Source organism: Grampus griseus, assembly GCF_964374135.1.
Source record: "Grampus griseus genome assembly, chromosome: 6".
NCBI classification, from domain to species: Eukaryota; Metazoa; Chordata; class Mammalia; order Artiodactyla; family Delphinidae; genus Grampus; species Grampus griseus.
The window spans coordinates 1,761,293-1,773,858 of NC_139000.1; the positions used below are offsets into that span (position 1 = coordinate 1,761,293).

General features: G+C 51.8%; 1 protein-coding gene across 5 annotated transcripts in view; it reads right to left on the bottom strand.

Moving 5' to 3' along the window:
- Window positions 1–12,566, bottom strand: part of KCNT1 (potassium sodium-activated channel subfamily T member 1) — a gene marked incomplete at its 5' end in the record, with an annotated part of 70,577 nt that overhangs the window by 40,723 nt on the left and 17,288 nt on the right. For 2 of the 5 annotated variants that reach the window (XM_082657386.1, XM_082657385.1), the window contains one exon: window positions 1,388–1,542. The exons of the other annotated variants lie outside the window; for them this stretch is intronic. In XM_082657386.1, the coding sequence (XP_082513512.1) occupies window positions 1,388–1,542 (155 nt within the window). Of the gene's footprint in view, window positions 1–1,387; window positions 1,543–12,566 lie in introns of those variants that run through there. 5 annotated transcript variants of the gene reach the window in all.

Genomic DNA, 12,566 nt, shown 5'->3' on the forward strand with positions numbered 1-12,566 from the left:
CATGAAGGGTCATCAGCACAGGACTGGGGGTGGCAGGGGTGGGTATGGGAGGAGGGCTCCCTGGAGGAGGTGTTCCTGCCACCACAGCTCCCATGCTGCACTGCGGGTTCAGATGCAGCCTGGACAAGACCTGCCATGCCTCTGTCCCTGCACTGCCTGCAGGAAGAGGATGGAGCAGAGAGGAACCTGGTCTCCAGGGCCTTGGCCGGCCCTTGCCTCCCTCCTGCCCAGGGGCTGCCCATCAGCTGCGTGAGGCCACCAGGCGTGCCCGTTAGAGGCACTCTATCTCCAGCCTTAGCAGTCTCCTCCGGCAAATGGGAATGACCGCTGGGCAGTGGCCCCCAGGGGCGGCCAAGGAGCAGGAAATGGGGTTTGAGGGTGGGGAGGGGCCCAGAGGGCATGTGGCCAGCAGGAGGGGCGGGGGGAGGCTCCCCAGGCACTCTTGGTCTGCCATCTGCCAGGCTGAGTCTCTGCCAACCCCTCGCCCCAACCCTGACACGGCACAGCGCCTCCCCCAACCGCCCCAGGCTTTGGCCCTGGCTGTTTCCTCTGCCTGGAAGCCCCTGCCCATCTCCCTGTGCTCCCCCGCGAAGGGCGAGCGCCCCAGGAAGCCCCGGTCTCCCTGTCCCGGCCCAGCCTGCACCTCCCTCTACCAGGCACAGGTTTCCGCGCCCACGACATGTGCCCACACCACTGGGTCTGATTCATCTCGGTTTCCCCCGCAGCATCTAGAAGGGCTCCTGGCACAGGGCAGGGGTGGCCCTGCATTAGCCCTGCAGACTGAGCCTCAGCGCCCGCATCTGTGAAATAGGCTGTCGTCCTGCACCGGGCCTCAAGGAGGGGCCGGACAGGGGTTGGCACTGCCCCCGCCTGGCTGGGGAACCAGCCTGCTGCACCTCAGCTGCCACTGGCTCCAGGCACCAGCCCCAGGGAGCCTGAGCCCTGATACACCCCAGCTCCCATCTGCTATGCAGCTGCTCACCTCTGAAGCAGGACACAGATGCTGGCCCTGCTTCCCCCCAAGTGGCTGCTGGAACCAACAAGAGTGTGGCCTCCAGTGGGGCAGGGCTCGGGCAGTGGTCACCAAGCCACCTGGCACAGCGCCCAGGTCCCCACTGCCTTTCTTCCCTCCGGTCTTATGTGCAGGCCCTCTGTGCTCAGCCTCTCAGAGCAGAAGGGAGCAGGGGTCCCACAGGCTCCCCGAGGCGGGCTGGAGACACACAGAGCGGTTGGGGCGCTTGGCTGGGGGTCCCGAGGGAGACCTCGGCCGTCCCTCCCTTCCCGGGGCTGCAGGCAGCGCGGCAGGTGCAGCCGAGCGGAGCCCGTGCGGGATGCGAGCGCAGAGATGCAAAGCCCCTCCCGCGGCGCCCCGCGCCCCCGCCCCTACCTCTGGCCCACGTCGCTGCCTACTGAGCCCCCGCCGCGGGCCGGCAGCAGCGGGCTGAGCCCGTGCGGCTCCTCGGGGGCCGAGGCGCCGGCCGGGGCGCCCCCCGGGCCCGCCTTGCCCTCGGACGGCGAGCGCGGCAGCTTGGCCCGCGCCATCCTGTCGGAGCGCACGGCGGCGTTGGGCGGCGGGCGGCAGGCGGCGGGTGGCGGCAGGGGAGCGGGCGCTACCATCTCCGCGCGCCGCCCCGCCTTCCCCGCGCCTCCGCCGCAGTGGAACGGCCGAGGGGGGCTGGGAAACTGGGGGCGGCCGGGCTCCCTCCCGCCGCGGCCCGGGGGCGCCCAGGCTCGGCCGCCTCCCCACCCCGGAGGCTGGGTGCCCAGAGGACGCGCCACGTGGGAGAGGGTCTTGGCGTCCCAGGCTTCGAGGGGCTGCCTTACAACGGAAGTAGTAGTAATAGTCATGCTGACGGTCACGGCGCTGGGAGGAGGGGAGGGATAGTAGCACGGTGACAGCCGGTGGCTCTCGGCCGGTCACCTCCGCAGGCGGAGGCCGCTGGAGAGGGGAGCCTCAGCCGGCCTGTGGGTTCTGGGGACTCGGGTGGGGCTCTAGTTGGCCAGCCCAGAGCCACGCGCACCTGCCAGCCCTTACCCCTGCTGCCCAGGTTGGGTGGGTCCAGCCCCTGGGTCAGGTGGGACATCGCTGTCTGTCCTCCCAACCGCAGGCACTCAGGGGTCGCCCTTTCCCCCACCTCCTTCCCCCCAGAGCTTTCTGGGAGTCCACGGGGGTACTCGTTTACCGGTGCCCGCATACCAGGCTCAGCTCCGTGCCAGGCGTGAGACCCCAGCCGCGGATGAGCCAGCTACTTCCTGGAGCCCAGTCTGCGCCCGATGCCCTGCTGGGCGAGCTCGGAGCCTCTCACTGAATACAGACAGCTTGAGGAAGTGTGCAGATTTCTGTCCGTTTGCAAAGTGGGGAAACCAAGGCACTGAGGGAGGGAGAAGTACCTTCCCCAGGAGACCAGACAAGAAGCAGTGGAGCGAGGTCTGCCACGCGGGGCCAGCCGACCGAGCCTCTGCTCCCTGTTGCCGCACTGTGTGGCCTTTCTGCCCAATTCCTTCCATTTTCACAGAGAGGGAGGCCTGAGGTGACTCGCCTAGGTAACGGCCGTCAGGTGTTGGCGCTGCGAGAACCAAGGCTGTGGGTTGGCTGCCCTGCAGCCCAGCTGGGCGCAGGGGGGTCAGACGACAACCGTCCAGGCTGCCGGGGGGCTCCAGGCCCTGCCAACGTGTCCAAACCCTGACGCCAGACCGGAGCCTGCAGCTTGGCCAGCCTGCCTACCTCTATGTCTTCACCCCACTTGTGACCCAGCCAACCACCAGGGCCCGGTGCTTGCAGAGGTCTGCAGAAGGAAGGTGGGCCTCAGTACACCCAGCCCCTGGCCTGGCCCCTCCCCAGACATTGCCTTGTCGGGATAAAGCCATTCGGTGGCGTCAGCAAACACTCATAGTGCATTTCCCCCGACCGCCTTCTACGTCCCATCCTGTCCCATACCTGCCGAGGTGTTCGTACTGGCCAAGCACTGGGAGGCCCCTGCCCGCCCTGGGCAGAGGGGGGCAAGCCTCTGTCAGCCATTCCCTTCCCTTCCCATGGAGAGAGAGGCATAGAGCGCCTGCAAAAGAGGGAGGGCTGGAAGTGCCTCGGGCCTGCTGGTGAGCGAGACGCATGCAGCACCGCGGGCACGGGCAGCGCCATCTGCGGGGCCACGCTGAGGCCCCTCTGTATGTGTGTCCACGCGAGACAGGCTGAGACCTGGGACCCTTTGCTGCAGTGCTTGCACCGAAACAAACATCTCTTCCAGCAACGAAATACAAAGAATCGATAAGGGACTAAAAATAACTGCGTACATGCGCAGGTGGGGCAAATTCTGGACAACAAGATACAAAGAGACAGAAACCCCAACTGCCACTTCTGAAGAGCTGGGAGCAAAAGCAGGGTACTGCGCGAGACCCCTGCACACACCACCAAGGGGTGGGCAGACCTCCTAAGCCACCCCTCCGGCCCGACCCCTGGACACATCCCTACCCTCACCCCATATAAGGAACCAGACGCCCCCACCACTCAGCGAGTGAGCAAGGGAAACTATTACTTGTTCACGCTCCCCACTACAGCAGCAGGGCCCCCAATAAAGTCTTGCCTGAATTTCTGATGTGGCCTCTGATCAATTTCTATTGATTAAGGGGGCCAAGAGCCCTGGTCGGTAACACACACACAATAGACCATCAGGGACGTTCACCTGTGCACCCCAGGAAGCTGTGAGAGGGGCTCCTTGAGACTCTAGGGTCCACGAAGAGACCAGGACTTGATTTCCTTGAGCAATGGCAGCGAATGGCAGCCCATCTCAGAATGCTCGTGGGAGCGCCATCTGTAAGGGCACAGGATGGCAAACGCCTCATGTCCACCCACGGGGAAGGCTCAGCGTGTCTAGCGCATCCCACCCTGAGTGCTGTGTCTTTCCCGTTCTGGGTTTTGAGAATGCAGTGGGTTGGCAGGTCCCGATGGTGTCTGAGGTCCAGGGTCAGATCAGGTGACAGGGGCAGGATGTCCAACATTTTGTGTGGCGGGATCTAATGACAAATACAGGCTGATGTGTGGTGGTTACGTCTGGGAGTGGGCTGGGGGAGGTCTTTCAACTGGCTGCTGCATCATTTAGGTGAGGTTTGATTTATTTTGAAAACAATGGTCCACTTCTATGATCCCGAGTCTACTGGTATCTTCCTGTGTGGGGAGGACAGACAGCCCTCCTGGGGGGACCAGTGGCCCACGGCTCTGCATCCCCAGGGCACTGTGAGGAGTGTCCAGTGGGCAGGCTGGACGCTCCCACGTGAGGCGAGGCAGGGAGAGCAGACCCAGGCCCTGAGGAGTCCCAGCACTGCTTGCTCCCACGGGGCTCAGGCAGACTCAGACCCCATGGCTGTGTGTGGTGGGGTAGGGGACAGGCAGGAAGGTCGACTGCTCCTTTTGCTCAAGTACTTGCACCTTCTTCCAAAGGGCTTCATTCCTGCCACACAGCAGCCCTGTGTCATTCTGTGTGTGGGGACTGCTGGCTGGGTGGGGGCGGGGCAGGCTGGCTGCAACTAAGGAGCCCATGTGCCGCAACCAAGAAGCCTGTGAGCCACAACTAAGGAGCCCACCTACCGCAACTAAGACCTGGTGCAACCAAATAAATAAATTAAAACATAAAATTAAATTTGAAAAAAAAGAAATAAGCCCGTCGCAAAAGGACAAATCCTGTAGGATCCACTTATCTGAGGGACCTCGAAGAGTCAAACCCATAGAGACAGAAAGGAGATGGTGGGGGCCAGGAGCTGGGAGACGGAGTTAGTGCTTAATGGGGACAGAGCTTCAGTTTGGGAAGATGGGAGAGATCTGGAGACGGATGTGGTGATGGTTACACAACGTGAATGTGCTGAAAGCCACTGGGCTGTGCGCTTCAAGTGGTTAAGACGGGACGTTTTTGGTATATTTTACCACAATTCAAATAAACAATATTTTTAAAAGGAAGGAAGGAAGGGAGAGAGAGAAGAGAAAAAGGGGGATAAAGAGAGGATGGACTTCATAAGACAAAGAACCCGGCCGACAATAAAACATGACTAGGAGCAGAAGGAATTCCCTAAACAGGCTTCAAGCACTAAACCCACTGGACAAGGACAAGCTCAAAAATGAGATATGTCGGTATCTCAACAGAGTGAGGGAAACAGGGAGATGACAGAAGTTTGGAGACAAACCGAGAGCCCCAAACACTGAACCACGTGGGATCACTAATGCACCCAATCCAGAAAAGATGTGACTGAAAATGGAGTTACTGACAGAGGCATGGCCCCGCTGGCACAGCAGCAGATGCGGAGCAGACAGGAGCTGAGAGCAGTGGGAACACTCACGCGAAGAACTGCTTGTGCCCTGGATAGAGGCCCCAACCTGTTTTAAGTACTTAAAACATATTCAGAAAGTACTGAGCAATATAATGATGAAAGAGTTCCAGGAAAATAAGGTGCAGGATGTGCCACACCCAGATATTGATTCCATTAATCTACTGGGCTTAAAGGATAAAGAAAGAATTCTTCAGGCAATAAGACAGACAGTGCAAACCAAGTGAAGGGTAGAGCAAGCTGGCTTCAGGGGTGGGGGAGGGGACGGGGAGTGAATGTTTAATGGGGACAGAGCTTTGGTTTGGGAAGATGAAAGAGATGGACGGTGGTGATGGTTGCACATTAAGAATATGCTTGAGGGCTTCCCTGGTGGTGCAGTGGTTGGGAGTCCGCCTGCCGATGCAGGGGACACGGGTTCGTGCCCCGGTCCGGGAGGATCCCACATGCCGCGGAGCGGCTGGGCTCGTGAGCCATGGCCACTGAGGCTGCGCGTCCGGAGCCTGTGCTCCGCAACGGGAGAGGCCACAACAGTGAGAGGCCCGCGTACAGCAACAAAAAAACAAAAACAAAACAAACAAACAAACAAAAAAAAGAATATGCTTGGGCTTCCCTGGTGGCGCAGTGGTTGAGAGTCCACCTGCCGATGCAGGGGATGCGGGTTCGTGCCCCGGTCCGGGAAGATCCCACATGCCGCGGAGCAGCTGGGCCCATGAGCCATGGCCACTGAGCCTGCGCGTCCGGAGCCTGTGCTCCGCAACGGGAGAGGCCACAACAGTGAGAGGTCTGCGTACCGGAAAAAAAAAAAAAAAAAGAATATGCTTGCTGTACTTAAAGACAAAGACTGTAACAAGAAGCAAAGAAGGGCATTACATAATGATCAAGGGATCAATACAAGAAGAATATATAACAATTATAAATATATATGCACTCAACAAAGGAGCACCTAAACACATAAAACAAACATTAATAGACACAACGGGAGAAATTGACAGTAACACAATAATAATAGGGGACTTTAACACCCCACTTAAATCAATGGATCAGACAATCCAGACAGAAAATCAATAAGGAAACACCACTGGTCTTAAATGACACATTAGACCAGGTGGACTTTATATATATATATATATATATATATATATATATATATATATAGAGAGAGAGAGAGAGAGAGAGAGAGAGAGAGAGAGAGAGAGAGAGAGGGGGGGGGGGGGGAGAGAGAGAATGACTCATCCCAAAGCAGCAGAATACACATTCTTTTCAAGTGCATATGGAATATTCTCCAGGATAGATCACATGCTAGGCCACAAAACAAGTCTCAGTGAATTTAAGAAAACTGAAATCATATCGAACATCTTTTCCAACCACAACACTATGAAACTAGGAAAAAAACTGCAAAAACCACAAACACGTGGAGGCTAAACAATATGCTACTGAACAACGAATGGATCACTGAAGAAATTAAAGAAGAAAATAAAAACATACCTGGGGACAAATGAAAATGGAAACACAATGATCCAAAATCTGTGGGATGCAACAAAAGCAGTTCTAAGAGGGACGTTTATAGTGATAGTGATACAAGCCTATGTCAGGAAATAAGAAAAATCGCAAATAAACAACCAAACTTTACACCTAAAGGAACCAGAAAAAGAAGAACAAACAAAACCCAGAGCTAACAGAAGGAAAGAAATCATAAAAATCAAAGCAGAAATAAATGAAGTAGAGAGTTAAAAAAGCAATAGAAAAGATCACTGAAACTGAGAGCTGGTTCTTTGCAAAGGTAAAGAAGATAGATAACCTTCAGCCAGGTTCACCAAGAAAAGAAGAGGGAGGGTCCAAATCAATAAAATTCTAAATGAAAAAGAAGTTACAGCTGATACCACAGAAACACAAAAGGTCATAAGAGATTACTACAAACAACTGTATGCCAATAAAATGGACAACCTAGAAGAAATGGACAAATTCCTAGAAATGCACAATCTCCCAAGACTGAACCAGGAAGAAATAGAAAATAGGAACAGACCAATTACCAGTAATGAAATTGAATCAGTAGTAAAAATCTCCCACAAACAAAAGTCCAGGACCAGAGAGCTTCACGGGTGACTTCTACCAAACCACTAGAGAAGAGTTAACACCTACCCTTCTCAAACTATTCTAGAAAATTGCAGAGGAAGGAATGCTTCCAAACTCATTCTATGAGGCCAGCATCACCCTGAAAGCAAAACAAGACAAAGATATCAAAAAAACGAAAATTACAAAAAAAAGAAAATTACAGGTTAATATCACTGATGAATAAAGATGCAAATATACTCAACAAAATATTACCAAACTCAATTTAATAATACATTAAAAAGATCATACACCATGATCAAGTGGGATTCATCCCAGGGATGCAAGGATGGTCCAATAGCCACAAATCAATCAATGTGATACACCACATTAACCAATTGAAGAATACTAACCATACGATCATCTCAACAGATGCAAAAAAACCTTTTGACAAAATTCAACATATTTTTATGTTAAAAACTCTCAACAAAGTGGGTATACAGGAAACAAACCTCAACATAATAAAGGCCACATATGACAAGTCCACAATTAACAACACAGTCAATGGTGAAAAGCTGAAAGCATTTCCTCTAAGATCAGGAACAAGACAAGGATGTCCATTCTTGCCGCTGCTATTAAACACAATATTGGGAGTTCTAGCCACAGCACTCAGACAAGAAAAAGAAATCCAAATTGGAAAGGAAGAAGTAAAACTGTCACTGTTTGCAGATGACATGATACTATACATAGAAAATCCTAAAGATGCCACCAGAAAACTGCTAGAGCTAATCAATGAATTTGGTAACATTGCAGGACACAAAATTAATATACAGAAATGTGTTGTACTTCTATACACTAAAAACAAACTATCAGAAAGAGAAGTTAAAAAAAATCCTGTTTACCATCACATCAAAAAAAAAATACCTAGGAATAAATCTAACTAAGGAAGTAAAAGATCTGTAAGAAAACTGTAAGACACTGATGAAAGGAACTGAAAATGACACAGAGGTCAAGATATATCATGCTCATGGATTGGAAAAATTAATATTGTTTAAATGACCATACTACTCAAAGCAATCTACAGATTCAATGCAATCCCTGTCAAAATACCAATGGCATTTTTCACAGAACTAGGACAAATAATTCTAAAACTTGTATGGAAACACAAAAGCTCCTGACTGGCCAAAGCAATCTTGAGAAAGAAGAACAAAGCTGGAGGTATCATGCTTCCTGACTTCAGACTATACTACAAAGCTATTGTAATCACAACAGTATGGTACTGGCACAAAAACAGAAATATAGATCAACAGAACAGAATAGAGAGCCCAGAAATAAACCCACACACTTATGGTCGGTCAATCTGTGACAGAGGAGGCAAGAATATACAATGCAGAAAAGACAGTCTCTTTCCCAGTGGTGCTGGGAAAACTGGACAGCTACATGTAAAAGAATGAAATTAGAATGCTCTCTAACACCGTATTAAAAAAAAACTCAAAATGGATTAAAGACCTAAATGTAAGCCCTGAAAACATAAAACCTAGAAGAAAACAAAGGCAGAACACTCTCTGACCTAAGTCGCAGCAATATATTTTTGGATTTGTCTCCCAAGGCAAAGTAAACAAAAACAAAAGTAAACAAATGAGACCAAATTAAACTAAAAGCTTTTGCACAGCAAAGGAAACCACCAACAAAACGAAAAGACAACCTACCAAATGGGAGAAAATATTTGCAAATGATATGACCAATAAGGAGTTAATACTCAAAGTACATAAAGAGCTCATACAACTCAATAACAAAAAAACAAACAACTGGATTAAAAAATGGGCAGAAGACCTGAACAGACATTTTTCCAAAGAAGGCATACAGATGGCCAACAGGTACATGAAAAGCTCAACATCACCAATCGTCAGAGAAATGCAAATCAAAACCACAATGAGATATCAAGTCACACCTATCAGAATGGCTAACATCAAAAAGACCACAATTAACAAATGTGGGCGAGGATGTGGATAAAAGGGAGCCCTAGAATACTGTTGTTGGGAATGTAAATTGGTGCAGCCACTGTGGAAAACAGTATGGAGCTTCCTCAAGAAGGTGAAAATAGAACTACCATAGGATCCAACAATCCCACTCTCCTGGGTATATATCCCCCAAATCCTTGAAAACACTAATTCAAAAAGATACACGCAACCCAATGTTCATAGCAGCATTATTTACAATTGCCACAATATGGAAGCAACCTAAGTGTCCATCAACAAATGAAAAGATAAGAAGACGTATGTATAAATACAATGGAATACTAATCAGCCCTAAAAAAAAAAAAGAAATTTTGCCATTTGCAGCAACGTGGATGGACCTGGAGGGTATTATGTTTAGTGAAATAATTCAGAAAGAAAAAGGCAAATACTGTGTTATCACTTATATGTAGAATCTAAAAATAAAACAAAGGAATGAACATAACAAAACAGAAACAGACTCAGAAACAGAAACTGACTCTGGCCCTCCCACCTCCCTCTTCAAAAAGACCTGTGATCCCATGGGGTCCACCCAGATGATCCGGGACTGTCTCCCCATCTCAAGATCCTTAACTTCAACACATCTGCAAAGCCCCTCTCGTCACCTAAGACACTTGCAGGTCCCAGGCATTAGGACATGTACATCTTTGGGAGGGGGGCATTGCTCAGCCCATCACACATGGTGAACCTATGTAACGCCATTAGCCAATACATGAAACCCAGAAAGAGTAGTCCAGAAAACACACCTTCAGCTGTCATCCTTTGAGGCTGCTATAATACACTTTGAAAACCGGTAATTAAATGGAAAGGATTGAGCGTGTTTTCCTGCTTTCTCAGCAGGAATTACGTTTCGGGGTGTACAACCAGCTCCATTGATATAGGAAAACCACCAGTTAAAGAAGAATGTGGCTTATACTCAAGGAGGGTGGGGCAGAGCCGGAAAGGAGCTTGTCCAAGCCGCCGCAGAACGTGGGGTCAGGGAGGACGTCCGGTGGGGTTGCCACCCTTAGCTGCACCAAGGAGGGGGAACGCATGGCCGTATGACGACGGATCACCTCGCACAACTGCCCCGTGCAAGGGCTGGGCTGTCATCGTTAAGCCATCGTGTCCCTCTGGCCATCTCTAACGGAGGGACAACCAGGACCTGGGGCAACATGGGGACCGTGGTGGCACTTAAAACCTTCTCTTGCCTGAAACATTTGAGTTCCGTCCACGAGCCCTTCAGATCCAACATCCAGTTTACAGGAATACTGGAGGCGGAGCAACAAGCTGAGCCACCCACCAAGAGGCAACCAGACACACAGACGGCAGGACATTCTGTAGGACCAGAGGCCTGGCGTGTCAGCTGCCTATGCTGTGTGACAAATTGCCAACTTCACAGCTTAAAGCAACATATACTCGCAGTGCCGAGGTTAGAAGACCAGGTGTAGCTTAGCTTGGTGTCTCGCTTAGGGTCCCACGCATCTGAAATCAGCATCAGCAGGGCTGAGTTTCCACCTGGACCCCTGGGGAAAATCCGCCTCCAGGCTCATCCAGTTGGCTGGATTCAGCTCCTGGCGGCTGTAGGACTGAGGTTCCCCTTTCCTGCTGGCTGTTGGCTGCTCAGCCCCTAAAGGCTGCCCTCCATCCCTGGGCCCCTCCACCTTTAAGGTGGCAATCGTGGGTCAGATTCCCCTGTGCCCCAAATCTTTTCTTCCACTTCCAGCCAGGGAAAACACTCTTGCTTTCAAAGGGCCCCTGTGACCAGAAAGGGCCCAACCTCCTGGTGACTAACTCAGCCAACTGGTTAGTAACCTTACTTATAATGCAGAATTGCCATGGGTATGAGCTTCCTATGGCTGACGTAACAAAGTACCCCAGTCTGGAGGGCTTGAACAACAGAAATTCGTCCTCTCCCAGTTCTGGAGGTCAGAAGTCCAAGATCAAGGTGTCAGCAAGGCCGGCTCCTTGTGAGGCCGTGAGGGAGGATCATTCCAGGTCTGTCTCCAGATTTCTCTTTTTTAAAAGGTCACCAGTAGGGACTTCCCTGGTGGTCCAGTGGCTAAGACTCCGCATTCCCAATGCAGGGGATCCAGGCTTGATCCCTGGTCAGGGAACTAGATCCCACATGCTGCAACTACAAGACCCTGCACATAGCAACGAAGATCCCACGTGCCGCAACTAAGAGACGGTGCAGCCAAAAATAATAATAATAATAAAAAATAAACGTTAAAAAAAAAAGGTCACTAGTCATGTTGGATTAGGGCCCACCCTAATGACCTCATGCTCATGTAATGACCTCTGAAGACCCTACTTCCAAATAAGGAGATCCTGGGGGTGACATTTCACCATCTTTACCGGCTTGGAGATTAGGGTGGGGGACCTGGGGAGGCCACACTTGGTAGGAGCCACTCTGGATTAAAAGGAGTCAGTGAACCGTAATAACCAGATGCAACACAATACTCCTGGACCAAACAAACCAGCCGAGAAGGACAGGTTGGGGCCACCAGGGAAATGTCTCCCCCAAGGCAGGTATGTGCTGCCCCCTCCCTGGACTCCACCCTGGCTGCAGACCCAGAGCCAGGAGCCCTCACCCACTCCCCCCAGGCTCTCTGATCACCTCGTGGGCACCACCCGGGGCTCCCCGACTTCTCAGGGGAGACACCTGCTCTCCTCCTGCCTCCCCAGTGCAGACACGAGTCTCAGGAGATGCCCCATAGATGCCACACAAAATCTGTGCTCCCCCAGAGGCTCCAGGGGAGGGTCCTTCCTGCTTCTTCCAGCTCCGGGCGGCCCCAGGTGGCCCTGGCTTGTGGCCACGTCACCCCAGTCTCTGCTCCGTCTCCCCAAGGCTTCTCCTGTGTGTGTTTCTCTTCTTACAAGGATACCAGTCAGCGGATGTAGGGCCCACCCTAAATCCAAGATCATCCCATCTCAAGATCTTTACCTTAATTACACCTGCAAAGACCCTATTGCCAAAAAGGTCACGTTCCCAGGTGCCAGTGGACATGAATTTGGGGGACACCATTTCAAAGCACTGCAGTAGGTCCGCGGTTCTTTCCTGCAGACCCCCCTCCTAAAGTTCCCCCGATCAGCTGTGCGACCTTGAACAGGTCTTTTCCTGCACATCTGCCTCTACTCCCCAGGTGCCTGCACCCCGTGGCTGAGGGGAGAGGGGAAGGCTCTCCCTCTGGGGACCCTGGGATGTTC